The 24,925-nt window shown below is 46.8% G+C and overlaps 1 protein-coding gene across 1 annotated transcript in view; it reads right to left on the bottom strand.

The window, feature by feature from the left end:
• PSMD11 (proteasome 26S subunit, non-ATPase 11) overlaps positions 1-9,952 on the bottom strand; it is a 30,807-nt gene extending 20,855 nt beyond the window's left edge. Inside the window, exons 1-2 of the mRNA XM_038385567.2 lie at positions 9,762-9,952; positions 4,695-4,796 (exon numbers count right to left, since the gene is read on the bottom strand). Coding sequence (XP_038241495.1) covers positions 4,695-4,796; positions 9,762-9,852 — 193 coding nt within the window. The 5' untranslated portion in view covers positions 9,853-9,952. The remainder of the gene's footprint in view (positions 1-4,694; positions 4,797-9,761) is intronic.
• Between the last annotated feature and the right edge of the window lie 14,973 nt (positions 9,953-24,925).

Below are 24,925 nucleotides of genomic sequence, written 5' to 3'. Positions count from 1 at the left end.
CAAGATCCTTCCAAGTTAGGAGTTATTACTGATTGTATTTCTCATATATTTGAATCTTCAGTGACCAGGAACTTTCATTAGTGTCCTGGCCTTTTCATAAAAGCAAATAATGTTACTACTATTTCACAGGCAAGCAGTGGAAGTAACAAGAGATTACAGCTTTAACGGACCATGATTTTGGTGGCATTCATTCTTAAAACACTCATTCCACTGAAAGCCCCTAAACTTTATAAGCTACCTAAGAGAGGTAAAAGTACTTGTCATTATAGGGAGAAGGCAAAGACATCTCTTCAATGGCTTGTCTCATAACAAATGCAACCCATCACGACAGCAAAAAAACTGACAATGGCCTTTTCTCCCAGTGCCACAACAAATAAGAACAGGTTTCAGAGTAGCAGCCGTGTTAGTCTGTATCCGCAAGAAGAAAAGGAGTATTTGTGGCACCTTAGAGACAGCTCACGAAAGCTTATGCTCAAATAAATTTGTTAGTCTAAGGTGCCACAAGTACTTTTTTTCTTTTAGCAAACAAGAAGTTTGCCAAATATAGAATAAAACCTCTAACAATCTTCCCTCCTGCTGTTAAAAGGGCTGCCTCTGGATCTGCCCATTGGACTTAGGAGGAAGGGAGCACATAGGCTGAAGTGACACAGCAGATGCAATGACATGAAGACACTATGTTCTTCCTTGCTCCCTGACGCAGCCTGTTTTCCCACTGAACATATCAGGCAAGGCTCATTTCCCTCTAGACATGAGCCTGCATACTTAGCTTTGGGTCATATGACTAAATTAGCTAGTAATTTTTTGTCTTCTTCAGCCTCCTCCCACCCCCTCAAAATCCATCAGTTTCTCAAGTAACACAAGGCACTACCTCATCTCCTGGGTACAATGCCTCTGCAGCATCCCCTGGCTGGTCAGGACCAACTCAAACATAGGTCTTCTGCACAAAGATGCAGAATGCTAATAGGCCAAAATTCCTAAAAAAACAGGATTTTCAGGTTAAACATTCAGAGAACATAAATATTGCACCTGATCTAAATAGCCTTGCCCAACCCTGCCTGGTAATTCATCAAGTTTTATTTCACTAGAGATCTGATGAAAGGAGGCCTAGAATGTTGAGTCACTGGGAGCAAGACAATAAATCCATACATTTTACTAATTTGTGGCTAAGGGATTATAAATTCATGCCCACAAGCTGTGAGTTCTAGCAGAAATTTCTTTCCCCTTGGAATTACTGCTAACTATTTTTAGTATTTTTTACGTAAGTGTAGTGTTGGTAAGGAGGCACTGACTGACAGCCCTAGACAACTGGAACAGCAGCCATGAAATATTAAGTCTGCTGCTCCATCACAGGAAAAAGGCAATCGCACACTACAATGCCATTCACCAAATCCATGACCTGAGGGAACAATGCCAATCCTATGGTGATGAGCAACAGTACAAGATTGGATTGATGAAGGGATAAATTAGTCCCTATGCCAGTTTATTTCTTAGCCTCTGCCAAGACAGATGACAATGGATCAATTGCAGCAATGCTTTTTGTAACAAGAACATTTGTCCTTTAGGAACAGACTACCAATTTATTTCATGTTAACAGCAGTTTAGTGGCATGAGAGACAGTTCTATCCTTCAAGCCTTACCAAATCAGGCTTTATCTTCCTTTCCTAAACTGTTGTTGTGTCTGATCTACAGAACCTTTCTTCTCCAGGAAATTAAGATCACCTCACTCCACCCCTAGAATTTTTAATTATCATCCAGAATTTTCAGAAGACATCCCACTCGCTAGAATCTATACTGCAAACTTCGCATAGCACTCCCAACTGTAGTACTGGAGACATTTTGAGTGCGACTCTCCACAAACATTATAGCACAGTGTTGGGTTCTCAGTCAGGAAATTAGGAAGCTTTGATCCTTAGGGGATTTAGGGGAGTCAATCAGAGTGGCTGAAATGCTATAAATCTTTGACCTCAATTTGTTTTGCAGTAGTTACAACTAATTCCCTGTCTGCTTTTAAAATCCTCTTTTCACCAAGGCTTTTGGGAGGACTAAAGAGCAATACCAGTGACAAGAGGAAAATGTCCTCTGGAAAATACCAGTAGCAGAGCAAAATTTATAAATTTAATCAGTTTCATTCCTGCTGTTTATAACACAACGAAACAGTGAAATTTTCAAGAAACTCATCAATTTTTAGGCAGCAGAACAGAAATGTGGAGGTCAAATTCAGAGGTATAACTTAGACTGAAGGGAATATTTTACCCCAGCCTGATGTGAAAGTGTGCGTAACTCACTTACAAAGGACCTGGAAGAAGGCACAAGATATGACAATTTAGGATCTAGCCCAGGGGTCTCATACACGTGGCCCGCAGGGCTCTTTCATGAGGCCCGCCAAGCTCCCCACACGCCCCCCCCCCCCCCCGCGCATCCCCACCACCCCTCTGCCTACCTGTGGCGCTGCGAGCCCAGCGCCGCTCCCTGAAGCGGCAGGAAACGTGTCCCTGCGTCCCCAGGTGGGGGAAGAGGGCTCCATGTGTTGCTCTCGCTTCCAGGTACCGCCCTCCACAGCTCCCATTGGCCAGGAATGGGGAACTGCAGCCAACAGGAGCTTCGGTGGAGATACCTGGAGGAGCAGCAAGAGCAGCACCTGGAGCCCTGTGCCCCACCACCCCCAGGGGCGTGGTTCCGGCTACTTCCTGGAGCGGAGCAGAGCGGTGTGGGGCCAGGTCAGGCAGGCAGCGAGCCTGCCCTGGCCCCGGTGCGTGCCACTGCCACCTCAGAGCCACTCTAGGTAAGCAGCTCTGGGCCGGAACCTGCACCCCAACTCCCTGCCCATTCCCTGCCACACTTCAACTCCCTTCCCTGAGCCCCCTGCCACACCCTTCCTGCACCCCACACCAACTCCCTGCCCTGAGCTCTCTGCTGCACCCTGCACACCTCCTGCACTCAGCACCCTGCCACACCCCTCACCCTCCTGCAGCCCACATCCCAACTCCCTGCCCCTTCGGGGAAGGGGTTGGAATGGGGGCAGGGAAGGGTTGGGAAGAGGCCGGGCCTCATGAAAGGCGTGGAGTGGGGGCAGGAAGGGGAGGGTGTCAGTGATGCAGCCCTCGGGCCAATGCACTAGTCCTCATGGTCATTTGAGTTTGAGACCCCTGATCTAGCCTGAGAGTAATTTACATGCACTCTTCCAATTTTGCTATCTTCACACAGTGGATGACAGAAAAAGGGGCAGCGTCACTTCCACCAGGTTAAAGAGTAAAAAGAGGCATCATCTCTTTCTTCCTACCTCAGCCTCCCAGCAGAGCTCTGGGAAGCCCTAAACCTTCAACCTGTCCTGATCCGGCGCATGCATTAAATAAGCTTCTCTGAGTGCTAGTAAATCCTCTCTTCCTTCCCAATCTTTCAGAGCATCCTGGCTGTAGTAGGTTTACTATTCTCACTAGTGGGCATCTGGTACATAAAATCCAGACTTTCAATCAAGCATCAATTTATAAAATTTGTACTAGTTTCAATTGAGAAGTGTTTTGGTTTGGTGGTAATCTTGTTAACCAGCCATCCTAGAAGGCCACCCAAAGTGCATCACATTGTTTGTAAAGTCTCCTGTCTCCAACTTTTATGAATCAGCAACACTTAGAACAGTTTATTCCATTTTCTCTACAACTAACTGATTTATTTTTAAAGGAGGGAACTAATTTTGTATTGGTGTCATCTTAAGTTACCAGTTCAGAAAGGAACAGTTTCTTTGCATTTAGGGCAACACTGGAAACAATCCACTCTGCCACAAGCTATGTTCAATTGCAAATCAGAATGTCTAGAATACTCAGACATACCTAATTTAGTACCCAAATATAAACCAAAAAGCTAAAATATGTACTTATTTATGTTAAGTGGGGAATAAAGCACTTGACTTTCAGAACAGACCTAAAACTGATCAATTATTATTTAAGACCCTCAGAACTTTTTAAGAGAGACTGCGGTGTTGACCAGGACAGCAGAAGTAAACTCCAACTTGATTAATTACACTTGCCAAACAACTTCAGTTTATTTTAAAAAAGTACATGTTCCACATTATGTCCTGAATTATGGTTGCATACGGCTAAACTGCTGCCTGGCTACCGCTGCACATCTGTAGTGGACGGAGTGAGCTTTGTCTGAAGTTGGCGTATCAATTTGTGAAGTCCTTTTGGATGAAAAGTGCTCAATAAATGCAAGAACATTATTCTCCAGCAAAAAACTGCTGAACTTTCACTGTAACAAGCACACTATGTTAGAACTTTCCAGGGAAACCAAAGATACGAATATAACTGATCCAAACAATTACCGATTAGAGACATTTCGCCCATTCCTCTCCTTTCATACATCCCCAAAAGAAAGACTGTCACATCTGCTCTTATGTAGAGCTGGTTGGGAATTTCCCAACACATTTTTCCATCAGTAAATGTTAATTTTTCAAAACAATCGCCCAATTCAAAAAAGTGTTTGAAAAATAATTTAAATTCTTGAGGTGACCCATTTCAAAATTTTCCTCAATGAAAAGTTTTGTTTTTTTTATTCCAATCAACTTTTAATGTTGAACTGGTTAATTTCTGCTAAGTGCAGGTTTCTTTTTAAAAAAGCTGAAGTCCCCAGTGTAAAGGGGGAGCTAGGGGTGTGTGTGTTGGGGTGGGGGGAGGCACCAATTAGTCAGAATTTGGGCTTACCTTCCGCCTGTCCAGTCTTTGCAAGAAGCGCCCCCAGTTCCAGGATGCTCTGCTCTTTAACTTGTACTGCCTCCTCATCATTTTCCTGGACATCGCGCTTCACTAGAAGAAAATGGAACAATACCATTTCAATCAAAACACAGAATCTACATAATTAGTTATGTTTTTCACTTCTTTCCAGAAACTAACTAGTGTGTCAGGTAACAGTGGAGTCAATCTGGCTGGAATATTTATTACATAGAAATGTTAGGTTCTTAGCTTTAGAAAGCTTAAAAACAGTTAATTATCTAGACTTTACAAATAGTTGCATCTAGCTGACAAAGTTTCTTGTGTCCTGAAAACAGGTCAGATTTCAGATTCATAAAGCATCACTAAGACATTTCCAGCTGTTCAAGGAGGACTGTTCTAAAATAAGCATCTATTGTTGCACCATAAGGAGCGTTCTAATAAATGACATCTTCTAAATGGTGACATCTCAAGCGTAGAACCTGCAAGCTGGATAAAAAAAAAAATACTCCCTTATTGCTTGGTGTTAAGGATCCTTGTTTTTACTGCTGTTGTGTGTAATGTTGCAATCACTTGGCCACAGCTCCACAACAAAAATAATGCTAAGGCTGTATGAAGCTGTGAAATTCATCTGTTTGCACTTCCATGCCAGATACTGCAGGCATCACAGGCTCTCAGCTGCAAAAGTTGGGGCTGTCTCTCCTCATAAAGGTTTTCATACTTTTTGCTACTACTTAGTGCTTTACAAATATTAAATCTCCAGCAACTGTGAGACAAGCAAGTATCCCCATCTTTCAGATGAGGCAACAGAAGAACAGAAATGTGAAGAAATTTACTTGACAGACTACAGAGCTGGGATTCCTTGCTAACTGGTGCAGCACTACAGCTAGGATTAGAATTCAGAAGTTCCTAGTTCTCACTCCACGGGGCAAGACCTTATGCCCCAGTAACTTAATATGCTCAAAAAGAAATGATGATGATCAAAAAGATGATGACATCTTCATCATCTGGACCCATGGAAAAGAAGCTCTTGAGGAATTCCACCATGATTTCAACAATTTCCATCCCACCATCAACCTCAGCCTGGACCAGTCCACACAAGAGATCCACTTCCTGGACACTACGGTGCTAATAAGCGATGGTCACATAAACACCACCCTATATCGGAAACCTACTGACCGCTATTCCTACCTACATGCCTCTAGCTTTCATCCAGATCATACCACTCGATCCATTGTCTACAGCCAAGCGCTACGATATAACCGCATTTGCTCCAACCCCTCAGACAGAGACAAACACCTACAAGATCTCTATCATGCATTCCTACAACTACAGTACCCACCTGCTGAAGTGAAGAAACAGATTGACAGAGCCAGAAGAGTACCCAGAAGTCACCTACTACAGGACAGGCCCAACAAAGAAAACAACAGAACGCCACTAGCCATCACCTTCAGCCCCCAACTAAAACCCCTCCAACGCATCATCAAGGATCTACAACCTATCCTGAAGGACGAGCCATCGCTCTCTCAGATCTTGGGAGATAGACCAGTCCTTGCTTACAGACAGCCCCCCAATCTGAAGCAAATACTCACCAGCAACCACACACCACACAACAGAACCACTAACCCAGGAACCTATCCTTGCAACAAAGCCCGTTGCCAACTCTGTCCACATATCTATTCAGGGGATACCATCATAGGGCCTAATCACATCAGCCACACTATCAGAGACTCCTTCACCTGCGCATCTACCAATGTGATATATGCCATCATGTGCCAGCAATGCCCCTCTGCCATGTACATTGGCCAAACTGGACAGTCTCTACGTAAAAGAATGAATGGACACAAATCAGACGTCAAGAATTATAACATTCAAAAACCAGTTGGAGAACACTTCAATCTCTCTGGTCACTCGATCACAGACCTAAGAGTGGCTATACTTCAACAAAAAAGCTTCAAAAACAGACTCCAACGAGAGACTGCTGAATTGGAATTAATTTGCAAACTGGATACAATTAACTTAGGCTTGAATAGAGACTGGGAATGGATGAGTCATTACACAAAGTAAAACTATTTCCCCATGGTATTTCTCCCTCCCACCCCACCCCCCACTGTTCCTCTGATATTCTTGTTAACTGCTGGAATTAGCCTACCTGCTTGTCACCATGAAAGGTTTTCCTCCTTCCCCCCCCTGCTGTTGGTGATGGCTTATCTTAAGTGATCACTCTCCTTACAGTGTGTATGATAAACCCATTGTTTCATGTTCTCTGTGTGTGTGTATATAAATCTCTACTCTGTTTTTTCCACCAAATGCATCCGATGAAGTGAGCTGTAGCTCACGAAAGCTTATGCTCTAATAAATTTGTTAGTCTCTAAGGTGCCACAAGTACTCCTTTTCTTTTTGAGAATACAGACTAACACGGCTGCTACTCTGAAACCTGTTAATATGCTCAGTATCATAAGCAAAGTAAATTTGTTTTCCCCAGCACAGAAGGTCTAATTATACTAAAAAATACCCACTGCCTTAAAAAAAGGTCTACTATAGCTTGTCACATCTCTCAGCTGATAACAAACGGTACCACAAACTATTACTTTTGATTAGGACTGACTTGACAAGAAGTCATAGGTATGTTTAACAGACCTGGAAGACGCCAAGCAGTAATTAACTAGTGCAGGGGTAGGCAACCTATGGTACACGTGCCAAAGGGAGCGCGCGAGCGGATTTTCAGGGGCACTCACACTGCCCGGGTCCTGGCCACTTGTCCGGGGGGCTCTGCATTTTAATTTAATTTTAAATGAAGTGTCAAACTTTTTAAAAACCTTATTTACTTGACATACAACAATAGTTTAGTTATATATTAAAGACTTATAGAAGGAGACCTTCTAAAAACAATAAAATGTATTACTGGCATGCAAAACCTTAAATTAGAGTGAATAAATGAAGACTCAGCCCACCACTTCTGAAAGGTTGCTGACCCCTGAACTAGGGTATCACATCTCTAGTTAACATCACAGGATAAGCAAGCTTCTCAGGAACTCTAACCCTAAAAATCAGACCACACAAATGTGTATATTATTTAGTTTACAGTGTGGACCTCATTGTTTGCCCCAGGCCACCAATGCAACAGCAAGACATATTATATATTTTCATCGTGTGTTTCCTTCCATAATGTCTCTTTTTTTAATATGTAGTTCACCATCTGCAGAATAGCCATCTGAGAGGTCTATTTTGAGATTATACAGTAGCCAAGGAGACATTTAACTGCCAAACACATAGCACCAGTATTTGTTCAAAGCCTATCCTCAGAAATAAGTCACCTATTACAAAGAATCCAGAATTGCTGATTTGTTTGGCTGTTCATTTCTAGGGCTTCTTCTCTCCCCATCCCATGATCTACATTACAAATTAATTCAGGTGCTTGGAATGTAACATGGTTGTCCCCTGACATAACTAGGCCACAGCTCCATTTTGTAGTTTTTGCATGTCCCTGACACTGCTAAATCCTTGAGACAGTCCCCCATGACAGTTGTAGTTGCAGTGTAGGAAGGTAGCACAAATAAAAACAAATTGGATTCCTGAAACAAAAAAAAGTTACACTGAAGATTTCTGTAGTTCTTCTGTCAGAATCTAGGATTCCAGTTCAACTGTTTTTACATATGCTTTGTTTAGCACTCAGCATTACCAACACTTTCACCTGAGGTTATTTTTGCACTGCAAAACATTCATGTACCCTAAAAGGCAATTCAAGTAGCATTATATTTTATACTATACAAGAAAAACATACTTTCAGCAGAACTCCTGAGACCTTAAGGGTGGCAAACACTAGACAACTACTACAGACTTCCCTCTGCTGACCTAACTTACTATAGCACTCACATGCTACAGTCATGGAAACTACTGAAACCCCTCAACAGACCGTATCCTAAGTGGATTCTCACTGGTTGCTATTGGGATGCACTGTCCATGACACTCAGTGTGAAGCAGTGTTCATGGAATTTTCCAATCTGACAACTGTATAGCTTTCCCAGTTCTATGGCATGTCACCATAGCTTGAGCTGAATAGTAACATCCAAGGAGTAAGCAACAGCTTACCCCTCTCTCTATTACAGAAAACTTTCAAGCATGGCGAGATGCAGCAAAACAGCATCTGCTCCCCACCCAAACTCATAAATTAAATGTGCACACTATGAAAAAAATGCTCTCTAGCGGATTGGTGCTTCATCCACAAATTGTATTCTCTTCCCCCTACACAGAACCAACTGCGAGTCTGGCCAGCATGCACAGGCAAGGGCAGTTTCTCACCCTGGGTTCAAGTGTGCTGTCTGGAATCGTTCACAAACACACCCCTCTTATATTGAGATTACTCATCAGCTGATGCGGGCATCCTCCTGCCTGGACAATAACCCAAGATCTGGCCACATCAGCCTAACCGGACTGCAGCACAAGACCAGCTACACAATCAATTGTAGCCTCAGAGGCCCGTTGCGCTTCAGAGCGGGTTACTCGAGCGAGCAGCGGGTGGAGGCGACTCCGACACAGACCCCGGGTCACTCTCAACCCCAGACCCCGCAACGGGGAGAGCGGCGGGAACCAGCTCCACGGGCCCCACAGCAGGGCGACAATGTTCGGGTGTGCAGGTGAGACGAGCAAAGCGGACACCCCCGGCTGCAGGGAGCCGGAGAGGGACGGCGCGGCGCCCGGGCTCACACCAGGGTCGCCCTCCGAGTCTCTCTCACCCGGAGCAGGACAGACCCTGCGCCACGCCGGGCTGGGGGGGGCGCCAGCCCCGGCCGCCGGCGGGGGGGGGCTGCCCCGGCCCGCCACGGGGAGCGCGCCCGGAGAGGGTCGCCCCCCGGCCGACGGCGAGAGCGGGGCCTCCTCAAACCCCCGCCGAGCCGGGACCCCGGGCCCGACCTCCCGGGCCCAGCGTGCGTCAGCAGCGGCCTCGCGCCCCCGGCTCCCACGGTGAGTCAGCAGCCGGCACGGCCGGTCCCCCGCGCCGCCGCCGGGCCGAGGAGCGCGGGCCGCGGGCAGGCCCCGCCGCCGGCCCCGGCCGCTCACCGATGGAGTGCAGGATCCCGATGGAGGCCTCGCGGTCGGTGGAGAGCAGGGACTGGGCTCGCTGGAACTCCAACACCGCCGCAGCCGCCATCTTAGCCGCTCGCTCGCTCCTCACGCCGAGGCCGGAAAGAGCCGGCCGGGGCCCCGCCCCTTCCTGCAGCGGGGCATGCCGGGACCTGTAGGCCGCGCCGGGCGGAAGGGGCGCGCGGGCCGGCCCGGAGGGCTCTGATGGGAGAAAGGGACCATGGGGGCGGTAAGGGGAGGGGCCATGTGGGGCGCTGGGGCCATGTGGGGCGGTGGTATGGGGTCAGGGGAGGGGCCATGTGGGGCACTAGTATGGGGCTGGGGCCATGTGGGGCGGGGTCAGGGGAGGGGCCATGTGGGGCGCTGGTATGGGGCTGGGGCCATGTGGGGCGCTGGTATGGGGTCAGGGGAGGGGCCATGTGGGGCACTAGTATGGGGCTGGGGCCATGTGGGGCGGGGTCAGGGGAGGGGCTTTGTGGGGCGCTGGTATGGGGCTGGGGCCATGTGGGGCGCTGGTATGGGGCTGGGGCCATTTGGGGCGCTGGTATGGGGTCAGGGGAGGGGCCTTGTGAGGCACTAGTATGGGGCTGGGGCCATGTGGGGCGGTGGTATGGGGTCAGGGGAGGGGCTTTGTGGGGCGCTGGTATGGGGCTGGGGCCATTTGGGGCGGTGGTATGGGGTCAGGGGAGGGGCTTTGTGGGGCGCTGGTATGGGGCTGGGGCCATGTGGGGCGCTGGTATGGGGTCAGGGGAGGGGCCATGTGGGGCGCTGGTATGGGGCTGGGGCCATGTGGGGCGGTGGTATGGGGTCAGGGGAGGGGCTTTGTGGGGCGCTGGTATGGGGCTGGGGCCATTTGGGGCGCTGGTATGGGGTCAGGGGAGGGGCCATGTGGGGCGCTGGTATGGGGCTGGGGCCATGTGGGGCGCTGGTATGGGGCTGGGTGAGAGGGGCTTTGTGGGGCGCTGGTATGGGGCTGGGGCCATGTGGGGCGCTGGTATGGGGCTGGGTGAGAGGGGCTTTGTGGGGCGCTGGTATGGGGCTGGGGCCATGGGGCAGTGGTATGGGGTCAGGGGAGGGGCTTTGTGGGGCGCTGGTATGGGGCCACGGGAGGGACTTGGAAAGACTTAGCTTGATACATTTCTGAAGGGGTGGTATGATGACGCTGCCTGCAATGGCATGTGGCCTGTGTATGGCTGCTCGTAGCCCATCTCTCCGACCGCTGGAGATGGGGCACTAGTTGTGGAGGGTTCTGAGTTCAGGTTGATCATGTTGTTCAATCCATCCTTCAGCCCTCATATAGATTGCGCTAATCACACACATCTTCCAGTCTTCGCTTATCCTGGCCTTTCTCCATATGTGGCCAGTCCTTTTCATGATAAAATCTTCACACGAATCCCATCTCTTTGGAGGTCGACTGAGTGATCGTTTCAATTCCCGTGGATTCCCTCTGAGTTACTATGGGGAATTCTTTCCCAGGAGTCTTGCTGCTGGGTCTTGCCCACATGCTCAGGGTCCTACTGATCACCATATTTGGGGTCGGGAAGGAATTTTCCCCCAGGTCAGATTGGCGGAGACCCGGGGGGGTTTTCACCTTCCGCTACAGCATAGGGAATGGATTACTTGCAGGTTTAAACCAGAATAAATGTTGGATTCTCTGTAACTTGAAGTCTTTAAACCAGGTTTTGAGGACTTCAGTAACTCGGTCAGAGATTATGGGCCTGTTAAGGGAGGGAATGGGTGAGGATCTGTGGCCTGTGTTGTGCAGGAGATCAGACTAGATGGTCTCTTCTGGCCTTAAAGTCTATGAATCTAGAAGGGACAAGAGAAGGGGTTTGGTGGCTTTGAAGGAAGAGTGGTGATTATATGAGACAAGACTCTATGTCAGTGGTTCTCAACCAATCAGCTCACAATGTGTTACCTGGGCCGCAGGTTGAGAACCAAAGCATGCCCTCACAGACCCCTATGCCCAGTGCCTCCTGCCCAGAGACCCCTCATAGAATCATAGACTATCAGGGTTGGAAGGGACCTCAGGAGGTCACCTAGTCCAAACCCCTGCTCAAAGCAGGACCAATCCCCAGTTTTTGCCCCAGATCCCTAGATGGCCTCCTCAAGGATTGAACTCATAACCCTGGTTTAGCAGACCAATGCTCAAACCACTGAGCTATCCCTCCCCCAAAGTGGGGCCAGGAGTGGGGCCCTGGGTTGGGTCCCGGCAGCAGGGACCCCGGACCCCGCTGTATGGAACTGGGCAGCAGCCCCAATACTGGACCCGGCCACGCTGGGCCAGCTGGCAGGGCAGCCGGGTGGCAGCCTGGACCCTGACCCCAAGGCCAGCTGGCAACCCCGACGCTGACCCTGGACTCTCTGTGGGGCCGTCCAGGTGGGCAGCCCCGGACTCCGCCATGCAGGGCTGTCCGAGCAGCAGCCCCGAGCCCCATTGGGTCCCGCTATGCTACCAACCACCTGACCAGGGTGGTGACAGTGATTGTGAAATGCTCAGGGAGATCAGAGAGGCTGCAAGGGCAGAAAATGCAATAATAATGGGATTTCAACTATCCTCATATTGACTGGGTTTACATTGTTTCAGGAAGTGATGAAGAGAGAAAATTTCTAGACACCATAATTGAGTGTTGTCCTGGAACCTACAAGGGGAGAGGCAATTCTTAATTTAGTCCTAAATGGAGCACAGGATCTAGTCTAGGAGGTGGGCATAGCAGATCTGCTTGGTGACAACAACCATCATGTAATTAAATGTAACATTCTTGAAAGGGGAAAAGTGGCAAAGAAATCCACCACAGTAGCATTTAACTTTCAAAATGAGGAAATTAGGTAAATGGAAATTAAAGGAACAGTCACAAGGGTGAAATGTCTGCAAAATGCGTGGAGACTATTATAAATGTATACCCCAAATAAAAAAAAAATCAGTAAAAGGACCAAAAAAAAAGGCACCATCGCTAAACAGTGGAGTAAAAGAGGCATTTAGAGGCAAAAAAGCGTCCTTTAGAAATTGGAAGTCAAATTCTAGTGAGGAAAATAGGAGCATAAAGTCTGGCAAGTGTAAAAGTATAATAAGGAAGGCCAAGAAAGAATTTGAAGAGCAGCTAGCTAAGGCAACAAAAACTAACAGCCAACAAAAAAATAAAATAAAAATAAGTACATCAGAAGCAGGAAGCCTGCCAAACAGTCAGCGGGGCCCCTGGATGATCAAGGGACTAAAAGAGCACTCAGGAAGTCAAGGCCGTTGTGGAGAAGCAAAAATGAATTATTTGCATTGATCTTCACTGCAGAGGAAAAAGAGGAGAACCCACTACAGCTGAGCCATTCTTTTTAGGTGACAAATCCGAGGAACTGTCCCAGAGTGAGGTGTCAATAGAGGAGGGTTTGGAATACAATATAATTGATAAACAAGTAAGTCACAAGGACCAGATGGGATTCACCCAAGAATTCTGAAAGAACTAAAATATGAAATTGAAGAATTTCTAACTGTGATCTGTAACTTAGTGCTTAAATCAGCCTTTGTTCCAGATGACGGACAGATAGCTAATGTGATGCCGATTTTAAAAAAAGGCTCCTGAGGCGATCCTGGCAATTACAGGTTGTAAGCCTAACTTCAGTACCAGGCAAACTGATTGAATCTACAATAAAGAACAGAATTGTTAGACACATAGATAAATACAATAAGTTGTGGAAGAGTCAACACACCTTTTATAAAGGGAAATGTAGTAGAATTCTTTGAGGGTGTCACCGAGCATGTGGCTATAGTGTATACTTGGATGTTCGAAAGCTTTTGATGGGGTCTCTCACCAAAGACTCTTAAGCAAAGTAGGTAGTCATGCGATAAGAGGGAAAGGCCTATCAAGGATCAGTAACTGGTTAAAAGATAGGAAACAAAGGGTAGGAATAAATGGTCAATTTTCACAGTGGAGAGAGGTAAATAGCAGGGTCTATAATGTCTGAGGTCTTTTTCTGCAGCCATATTAGGAGAGCAGCAGCCATGATCCAAGAAGCAGAAAGTTGCATCTTCATGTTCCACCTAAATTGCAACAATGTAATATTAAAATTAAAACAATGTAATATCGGGCTGTTAAGAAGGTGATCCCACCACCAGTGTTCCCTCTAATTTTTTCCACACGTGCACGGAATAAATTTTGTTATGTGCACCAATATGGAGGTGAAGTGTGACACATTACCTTCATAAAAATAAAAGGCGTACTTGTGGCACCTTAGAGACTAACACACTTATTTGAGCATTTATTTATGGCACAAGTACTCCTTTTCTTTTTGTGAATACAGACTAACATAGCTGCTACTCTGAAACCTGACATTACCTTCATAGTGGTGCACATAACAAAATTAATGTGGTGGGCCTGGGGCCGAGGCATTCAGAGTGTGGGGGGGGGGCTCAGGGCTGGGGCCAAGGGTTGGGATGCATGGGGGTGAGGGCTCCGGCTGGGGGTACAGGCTCTGAGGTGGGGCCGGAGATGAGGGGCTCACGGCTGAGGCAGAGGGTTCGGGTGCGAGGGGTGAGGGCTCCAGCTGGGGGTGCGGGCTCTGGGGTGGGGCCGAGGATGAGGGGCTCAGGGATGGGACAGAGAGTTAGGGTGTGAGCGGTGAGGGCTCCAGCTGGGGGTGCGGGCTCTGGGGTGGGGCCAGAGATGAGGGGCTTGGGGATGAGGGGTTCAGGGCTAAGGAAGAGGGTTAGGGTGCAGGAGTGTGAGGGCTCCAGCTGGGGGTGTGGGCTCTGGGGTGGGGCCAGGGATGAGAGGCTTGGGGATGAGGGGTTCAGGGCTAAGGAAGAGGGTTTGGGTGCAGGGGTGTGAGGGCTGCGGCTGGGGGTGCAGGCTCTGGGGTGGGGCCGGTCGATGAGGGGCTCAGGGCTGAGGCAGAGGGTTAGGGTGCAGGAGTGTTAGGGCTCCAGCTGGGGCTGTGGGGCTACGGCGGGGGGAGAGGACTCCCCCCAGCTCTCTCTCCCTGCAGCAGCACCTGGGCTAGGGGAGAGAGTGTCTGGGGCTTGGGCTGCAGTCCCCCAGGACATTGCTCAGTGGAAGGCGTGGAGTGGAGGCGGGGTTGGGTCAGAGCCGGGAAGGGATGGGGAGGAGGCTTTGGGGAACAGGCGGAGCAGGGGCGGGGGCAGTTTTCCTGAGTGGCTCAGGCGGCCAGGGGATCGGGCTGGCCACTGGAGCAGCACGCAGCTGCGTAGGGCACCAGGAAATTGGGCAATTTAGTGCTCCAAATTTCCTGGTGCCCTATGCAGCTGCATACTTTGCATATGGGGAAGGACAGCCCTGCATGTTGGTGATCTTCTTGAGACAATTGGTGCCTTTTTGTCTCTGAGATGGGAAAGAACAAGGGTCAAGTGGCCTGTGTTCTGCCTAGTAACAGGAGAGCGTAAAAGAGGGCTGCACCTGAGAGAAGAGGCTGTCCTTGCTGGGGGCAGCGCAGTACATATCCTAGCCAGGACTTCAGGGGATCTACAGAAGACCACAGAGGAAGATCCAAACTCCATAGTTCCAGCTATCAGTTCCTGATTGATTCCTATCTTACCTGTATGCTGAACTCCTGTGTCCTCACCTTGCTGTCCTGATGTATTCCATCCGTGATGTCCTCTGTCACGGGTCCATTCCTCTGAACCTGGTGTAATATGCTGTGTACCTCTGTACCTTACCTGTAGTAAATTCCCCTTTGTCCTTATGGGTTTGGGACTTTGACTTTATGTCAATTTGTTGTGCCAACCTGTACCTGTATGCCCTTTGCGTATTGTTTTGCTGGGGGTCCGATAAGTTATTGTTTCCTGTTTGAGTCACAGTTTAATAAACCAGTTTGTGTTATAGTTAATCCTGTCCTTAGTTTTCTCTCCGTTGATAGATGCGGTTTGGGGGAACGAGTCTGCTGGGTGGGGACTCTGAGGTGTGGAACCTAGAGCACATCCAGTTAACCACCGGGAAGATCGGAGTTCCTGGTAAACAAGGGGAGGGGCGCCCCTCTCCCGGTTGTGGCAGGTCTCAGCGGGTGGGTTCCCTGAGTGCCTGTGCAACGCTAAATAGGCTGCTGCACTGCCATGCAGCTTACAGGGAATTTAGCCTACCACCACCAAATAAAGAAAGAGATCTTAAGATGTTTAAAGAAAACTTTGTTTGATTGCATTCTGTCTGGTGGCAAGCAGTTTCCTTGATCAGAAATCCAGGCCCCAAAGAGCTGTCATCTTCCTCTGAGGGCCTTACTCACCACTGTTGCTCTTGCTTTCTCCTGCTTTCTCTTCACTTTCTGCAGCTTTTCCTGCACCTGACACACATAGCCAATCAATGTACCAGGCCCTGCATTTACAATCAGTCCCAAGAAAATTCCATTTACTCTCCCTGAATTAGTTCTTGCTCAAGCCATGATATGCACCCAGTGCCTTGGGTGGTTGCTTCTGTTTGTTTCAGCTCTCACCACAGAAAGGGGAACTTAATTGCTCCTTCATTCAGCTTGAATAAAGGTGCTCAGTACACCCATAAGCTGGAACCTAGTTTGTGAGTGATGGCAATCAATAAGAAAAATGGCCAATTTTCATCATTGTGGAAGTTTTACAGTGTGATTCCACAATTTTCTGTACTTGGATAATATATTTATAAATGATCTAGAAAAGGGCGTGAATAGTGAGATGGCAAAATTTGAAAATGACACTGTTATTTAGGTTAGTTAAGGCTAGAGAAGACATTGAGGAACTTCAGAGGAACATGATAAAGCTGGGTGTATAGGCAGCACAATCACAGATTAAATTTAGTGTTCATAAATGCCAGGTAATGCACATTGGAAGGCATGATTTGAACTCAAACACATTACTGGAATTGAAATTAAATGTAATCGCTCCTGAAAAAGACTTGGATGTCATTGTGGAATGCTCAATATGCAATGGCAGTTAAAAAAAAGACAGAGGAAAAAAGGCAAACAAAATATTGAGATACATAAGAAATGTGGTAGAAAATAGGAATTAAAATATTGTAATGCCACTTATATAAAGAGTATGCCCTTATGTGGAATACTATGTTATGTTTTGGTCACTATCTCAAAAAGTATCTAGAAAAAAAACCAGAGAGGCTTGAAAGATAAGTGAAAGATATGATTAAGGGTATTGACGAACTTTCATATGAAGAGAAATTGAAAAGTTCTCTGTGTGTGTGTATATAAATCTCTCCTCTGTTTTTTCCACCAAATGCATCCGATGAAGTGAGCTGTAGCTCACGAAAGCTTATGCTCTAATAAATTTGTTAGTCTCTAAGGTGCCACAAGTACTTCTTTTCTTTTTGCGAATACAGACTAACACGGCTGCTACTCTGAAACCTGTGAAAAGTTTAAGAGTGTTTAGATTAGTAAGAAGGGACTTAATTGCGTATGTAAAATAGTGAATGATATTGAGAAGGTAAATCAGAAACAGGATATTTCTCTTTTCAGATAATATAAAACAAAGGGAACTTTTAATTAAATTGAAAATCAGCAAATTTATAACTGATAAAAGGAAACACTTCTCATTAAGCACAAAATTAACCTGCGGGACCCTTTCCCACAACATACCACTTAGAGGCCAGCACTTAGAAATATTTGAAAAAGGATTGGACATTTAGGTGGGTGGCAAGAACATACACAATTATATTTCATAGGATTCTATATTTAGAATATTGTTGCCCCAAGCAGCTTGTCAAAAGTTCAGGGCACTGGGGATGTTCTAGCTGGAAGTAAAAATTGATGGAGTCTGGTATTTTCTTCGATGGAGTCTTGTTTATTTACAAGGAATGTAGAAAATACTACTTCTCTAATGCAGCAGGACTCCAGAACAAAAAGAACCGTTTCTTAGCTAATAGCACCAAGCCTCCTTTACCAACACCACACCCAAAGTGGTCCCTCTAGCTTTTTCCAGGTCACACTGTGCTCACTGGCTGCAGCTCATCTTGTTGCTTTTTGCCTCTTCCTTTCTGTTCTGTATTCTTGTCTTTTCTACTCTCGCTCTCATTTTCTCACAACACACACACTCTGCTAGTTTTTGGGCAGTGTAATGGCATGGAGGTCACCCTGCTGAGCCCCTGTGGTCAGGTATGGTGCCGCAGGTGAGCCTCTCCCTCAGTTTTCCCCTTACGGGCTATCAAGTTCAGCGAAGCTTTGAATGTAGTGCACAGTGCTCCTTCTGGAGTCTAGTTTGTTTACTTAAAGGCCAAACATGGTATGCAAACAAGCCTCCACCAGTAAGGCCCTCTCAACAGAGGCCCTCTTCTGGGCCAGGCCTCCTGATACCACCTGGGGAAGGGACCCAAGGCCCTGCAGAGGCCAGACTGCTGCAGCACGTCATTCCCCGACACCCAGACCTTTTACCACTGCCTGGTAAGGCCCTTTTGCTATTACTGAACCTCCCTCATAGCCCTTTTAGGATCAACTCCCTCCAGGAGCACCTTGCCTAGGTCCCTTTTCTGGTGACCTCTCTAACCTAATGAGCTCCCCTGAGAAGTTCCTCTTTTCAGAAGCTTCCCCCATTGTGTTCTCGGGCCTTCTGACTGAGCCCTCATCAATCCTTAGCAGGCCCAAGTGCTCTTTAGCTAATTAGATGCCACCCAAGGACTTAGGCAATTGGAAGATCTGACTTGGCTCCTTCTCCTTAGTAGAGCCTGTCCGAAGTAGGCTGGGAGCCTGATGCCCTTGGTGGGCCAGCTGTAAATATGCTTTTCTTTGTCTTTGGTCTTGCTTAATTTACATTGGAGACACATTCAAGTGAACAGAACCACATTCCTCTATCTGGAACAGGCATGGCTTGGACGCTGCTTGTCAAATACATTTGAAGAACATATTTCCAGCACTTATCTAGAAAGTGATTGTGGATTGATCTACACACATCACTCAAGAATATTAATGATCAGTGCATTGTTAGTTTTCCAGTACATGCCACCTTTTGGGTTATATTTTGACAACAGAGTGCCAGCTGGCATTCGGACCACTCTTAAGGTCACCTATTCTGAAATGGATTGTGGAAAGGTTACATTCTAGTTGGGAAAGAGGGTGGACCGTATGGGCAGTGGGTGAAAGTGAAACTGAGGGCATAGCTGTGTTACTTCACACCTTCAAGATCCCTCAGCTGCAGCTTTGGGAGATAGTGCGGGAGAACAATTGTTCCGTTTCTTTTACCTCTTGGATTGTTATTCTGGAGGTGACTTTAACTCTGTAGTCAGGTAAAGGAGCATGTGAGCAGTGAGGGGGTGGGAAGGGGCATTAATGGACCAGGGGAGCAGGATGTTCAAATGCTATTTACATTAGTGTGAAAAGCTGACTTGAAAGCTGATTTTTGGAAGAGGATTTGGAGGGCATGACTCAGAAGCAGGGGCATGGACAGAGTGCGGATATATATTTTTAGAGGGGCAAGGAGGAGTAGAATTCACAAGCTGTACATGCAGAAAAGAGTGAAGTGTGTAGGTTCCAGGTATTGGGAACTGCTCGAGGTATTGGGTCACTTCTTGGGGCAGGTCGCTTTGCAGTTGGATATGGCCATTCGGTGTGAAGGAGGTGGGGGGGTTGGAAGTAGAATCCGAGGATCTTGGAAGTATGAGTGCTGGCAGTCAGGTGGGCGGGGAAAGAGGCCTGGGTTTTTTCACTTCCTTGCTCAGTTTGAGGATTCAGAGTCAGTAACGGGGGTTTATCCCTCCTTGGCAAGCTGGAAGGCAGATAGGAAGTAAAGCAGTTGTTCAGTATCAGGCCAAGACAGCAGACGCCGAAAATGGAGACCAGGCACTGAACTATTTGGCACAAGAAGAGGCAGGAAGGCGGGGGAGAAGGAAATGGGGACAGCGAGAAATGATGGCGTTAAAAAAGACTGTTGAGCTTGTGTCATCAAGAGCAGCTGCAGAGTCCTCAGAGCAGTCATGCTCTAGGAGAGGGAACCCCTCAGAGCCCCAGCCTTACCAGGGACACAGGATGGGGTGGGGTGGGAGATGGCAGGGAAGGAGCAGGAGCCTCCTGATGCAGCTGTCAGGAGGAAGAGCAATAATCTCAGGAAGAGGGAGGAGAATATCAGGATCCTTCATGTTGGGGACAAGACTAAAGTGAGGGAAAGCAGTCCGCTGCTGGAGTGAAATTAAGGACCAACTGGCACCAGATTCTGCCTATACCAATAAGAGGGAGGAGGCTAGGGACAATGTGGTTTGAGAATTGCAGAAGGGAGATGCACCAGAAGCCTTGAGGAGATGCTGGATGTGATCCAGGTTTATTATGCCCAGTTGCTTGGGGAGAAGAGCAACAACAGCAGACTCAGTGCAGGGGACAGGAGAGCGTGGGAGGCATTTCTGGGTTCCGGGGTAGCCCCTGAAGTCACGGGAGACCAGGCAGAAGGTCTGTGCACCCAATTCCGTGTCCGGAAATTTTGGAAAGCAATTCATGCTTAAGAAAGGGGTGTTCCCACGTAGAGACTAGCTGACGAGTGATTGTATCAGACTTTCCCACTGGTTTTTGCTTAGGCATTGGAAAGGAGGGAGTTGGAGAGATTATTTATGAGGGTTTGGCTGTGCTATTGAGTAAAGGCAGACAGGTTGTTGTGAGAAAACTGGAGACCCCTGCTCCTACTGAATACAGACTATAAGGCCGTGGCAAAGCGCTTGGTGGGGGGGCTCCAATGCTGAATCCGTCTGGCTCCAGCCAGTGCCGGCGAGGGCTGGCTGCTAGTGGACCTTGCTGTGCTATCTTTGGGAGACGTTTGAGGCAGGGCAGCAGGGGCCTGGCCAGGGTACGCATATTCCTTGGATCAAAACAAGAACCATCGACTGATTGAGCACATGAGTATCTGTGGGATATTGCTTCAGCACGAGGGGATCCCTGAGCATCTTTCTTCAACCTGGCTGCGGACCTTGTGAGGTCAGGGCTGAGGCAGGCATTAAGTTGGGTGGTGCAAGCGACAAGGGTGGCGACGGTCCAGCATTCCCCCCTTGGGAAGGGGTTCAGAGTAGGCAGCAGGAAGGTGTATTAAGGAACTTGGAAGCAAGGGCGCTGGAAACTTTGCAGAAGTGGGCGGAGCCATGGCTGGCTATTCCCCCAGTGAGCCAGCTGCCCTGTCTTCTGGTGCTACAGCAGCCCCTGGTGGGCAAAGGATGTAATTGCAGCACCTCCTCAGCAGATTAATTATTCTGCGGGGGGGGGGAATCTGTGGGGGACATGAATTCTGTGCTTGTTGTTCCTAAATGAAATAGATATTTGTATTAACACTACTTTAAGGAAATTGGACTCTGGGGATTGTAGTATCGTGTGTGCAGGTTTGTTCTCTAGAGACTAAAAAGGTGAGATTGACACAACAACCAAAGAGCTGCATTAAACTGCAGACCAATCAGAACACTTAGATCAGCACCAAAAAAAAGTAATTTGTCAATTAACAGTCAGACATGGGTGGTGCTGAGGTAGGAGGCTTGCAGGGGCTATAACCACCCCAAAATTTACCTGAGCCCCCATCGGTAGGCACCTCTCCCAGTGCGAAGGTCAAACGTTACACAGAACTAAGGTTGCATGGTATGGCATTGCCACCCTTACTTCTGTAGTTCTGTGCTGCTGCTGGCAGTGGTGCTGCCTTCAAAGCTGGGTGCCCAGCCAATAGCTGCTGCTCTCTGGCCACCCAGATCTGAAGGCAGTGCCTGCCATCAGCAGCAGCACAGAAGTAAGGCTGGCAATGGGGCACTGGCAAGTCTGCTGCAAAAAGTGATTGTGATGAACTGTGACCGTATAGATCATTGTGGCAACCAAGGTCCTATAGTTGCACCAAATCTTGTACAAAGGAGGTCAAGTAAGGTGTCTATAGAAAGGTTGTAATTTGCTGGTTATGATTATGCTGTCTATGTGTGTATCATTTTAGTATTTGAAGTTATGAATATTGGCTATGTACTTGTATCTCAATGAGTTTGATCCTAAGTAGCCTCAGTGAAGCATTTGGTCAGCTTCTTAAAAAAGGACTATTCCCAGTAAGTGCCCAAATCAAGAAACACTTAACTGACAATGGACTTTGGGAAATGCCAATCCACATCTGAGCTTTCCTAGGTACATTCAAACTAGCATGTAAACAATGACGTCAGCCTGCAAAGAGCTGAATCATTCATAGACATGTGACTTGCCCAGATGGCTACAAACTCCATCTTGTTGCTGTGACTTTGCACAGAAGAACAAAGGAGTTTCCACCCACAAGAGAGAGAATATAAAAGGCCCCAGAAGCCTCTCTATTTTGTCTTCAGTTGGCTCAAGAGATGGCCTATCCTCCCCAAAGAGATGCCTGAAAGAAACTGGAATGAAGGTCTGTAGCTACGGTGGGTGGGGAATGATTGCTGGACCCAGGCTATAAGACATAACATTAGTCTGAAAAGGATTGGGCCCAGGCTAGGAAGGAGTCTAGTCTGTGAAAGAGCTTATTGGAACATCTGAGGGTGAGATTTACCTGTATTCAGTTTCCTACTGTATTAGGCTTAGACTTGCATGTTTTGTTTTATTTTGCTTGGTAACTTACTTTGTTCTGTCTGTTATTACTAGGAACTACTTAAATCCTACTTTTTATACGTAATAAAATCACTTTTTGCTTATTAATTAACCCAGAGTAAGTAATTAATACCTGGGGGAGCAAACAGTTGTGCACATCTCTCTAACAGTTTTATGGAAGGTGGATAATTTATGAGTTTGCCCTGTAAAAGCTTTATACAAAGTAAAACAGATTTATTTGTGGTTTGGACCCCATTGGGAGCTGGGTGTCTGGGTGCTGGAGACAGGAGTACCTGCTGAGTGGTGTTCAGTTAAAGCCTGCAGCTTTGGGGACATGGTTCAGACCCTGGGTCTGTGTTGCAGCAGGCTTGCGTGACTGGGTCAACAAGACAGAGTTCTGGGGTTCCAAGCTGACAGGGAAAACAGGCTCAGAGGTAGTTTCAGCACATTAGGTGACAGTCCCAAGGGGGTCTCTGTGCCCGAACCCGTCACAGTGATATTTGTATATTTGTCAATATCACTTTTCACAGCAGACTTAGTGCCCCACTGCTACCCTTCTGTGCTGCTGCTGGCAGTGGCACTGGTTTCAGAGCCTAGCTAGTCTCCTCGGTGGCTTGGACACAGAGCACTGGACTTCCATCCTTTGCACACTGGTGCTTGTAAGTTTACAACACATGTTGATCTGCTGAAGGACTGAAGAAACTCAAATGCTTCTCTTGGGATGAGCCAAAATATCCTACTGGGTAGCTCCATTTCCAAAGTGCTCTGAAGACCGGCAAGCTACAGTGTTTGCCTTTTCTTCTTTTACACAATATTGTCATTTTTGTTCCTTTTTTTGCAATCTACCTAGCAAGGTTGCTTCCACTTGTATTATTGATTTTTCTCTAACACTTTTAAGGCGTGAAAGAGAGAGAATGGGTGCATACATGCGTGGTTTTTTTTTTTTAAAAAAATCATGTGCATATCCTAATTCTAACATAAATTCTACCTTAAATCACTTTGTGTCACCTTGGGATATAAAAAGTGCTTGTATAAAGCAATCTGCCCCCAAAGGGAAGTTAGCGGTTATTAATCACTCTGTCAAATGTAGAAGTCATTCAGGAAACAGCAACTTTAAAGGAGTCTGGGTACTGCTTTCAAAGGCTGACTGTATCTCCTTAGGCTTCCAGGGGCAAGTATGTATAAAGAATTGATTGTTCGTTATGTTAACTTTATGGTTTAAGTTTTGATGGTGTCTATCCAATAGTTTGGTCAGTTGTTGGCAATGAGTTACACAGACTGACTGTGTTGTTCCTTTTCTTCGTTTTAAACCTGCTGCCTGTTGTTTTCATCGGATGACCCCTAGATCTTGTGTTATGTGAAGGGGTAAATAATACTTCCCTATTCACTTTCTCTGTACAATTCATGATTTTATAAGCCTCTTTCATATCCCCTCTTAGATGTCTCTTTTCTAAACCGAACAGTCCCAGTCTCTTTAATCTCTCCTCACTTGGAAGCTGTTCCATAACCGTAATCCTTATTTATTGTCCATTTATGCACCTTTTCAATTCCAATATATCTTTTTTGAGATGGGGCAACCAGAACTGCACACTGTATTCAGGATGTGGGCCTAATGTGGATTTATATAGTGCCATGGTATTCTCTGTCTTATCATCTAACCCTTTCCTAATGATTCCTAACATTGTTTGCTTTGTTGACTGCTGCTGCACATTGCAGATGTTTTTAGAGAACTATCAATGATGTCTCCAAGATCTTTTTCTTGAGTGGTCCAGCTAATTTAGACTCATTTTATGCGTATAGTTGGGATAACGTTTTCCAATGTGCATTACTTTGCATTTATCAAGATTGAATTTTGTCTGCCATTTTGTCGCCTAGTCACCCAATTTAGTGAACTCCCTTTGCAACTCTTCACAGTTTGGTTTGGACTTATCTCAAGTAATTTTGTATCATCTGCAAATTTTACCATCTCACTGTTTATCCCTTTTTCCAGATAATTTATGTCTAATTCTTGGAGGACCCCACTATTTACCTCTCTCTATTGTGAAAATTTACCATTTATTCCTTCTTTTGGTTCCTATCTTTTAGCCAATTATTGATTCATGAAAGGACCTCTTATCCTATGTCTGCTTCTTTGCTTAAGAGCATTTGGTGTGGGACCCTGTCAAAGGCTTTCTGAAAGTATTCTATATTAACAGGATCCCCCTTGTCCACATGCTTATTGACTCCTACAAAGAATTCTAGTAGATTGGTGAGGCATGATTTCCCTTTACAAAGGCCACATTGACTCTTTCACAACATATGTTCATCTATGTGTCGGATGATTCTGTTCTTTACTATAGTTTCAACTAGTTTGCCCAGTACTGAGGTCAGGCTTCAGCCTGTAATTGTGAGGATCACCTTTGGAGCCTTTTTAATAAGTTGGTGTTACATGAGCTATCCTCCAGTTATCCGGTACAGAGGCTGATTTAAACAATAAGTTACATACCTCAGTTACTAGTTCTGCAGTTTCACATTTGAGTTCCTTCAGAACTCTTGGGTGATACCATCTGGGCCTGTGACTTATTACTGTTTAGTTTATCAGTTTTTTTCCTCCTCTATTGACACCTGAATCTGGGACAGTTCCTCAGATTTGTCACCTAATAAGAATGGCTCGTATGTGGGGCTCTCTTCCATATCCT

This window comes from Dermochelys coriacea, chromosome 27, assembly GCF_009764565.3.
Source record: "Dermochelys coriacea isolate rDerCor1 chromosome 27, rDerCor1.pri.v4, whole genome shotgun sequence".
Taxonomy (NCBI): domain Eukaryota; kingdom Metazoa; phylum Chordata; order Testudines; family Dermochelyidae; genus Dermochelys; species Dermochelys coriacea.
Note: the sequence above shows the minus strand (reverse complement) of the source record. Positions and strands in the feature narration are given on the sequence as shown.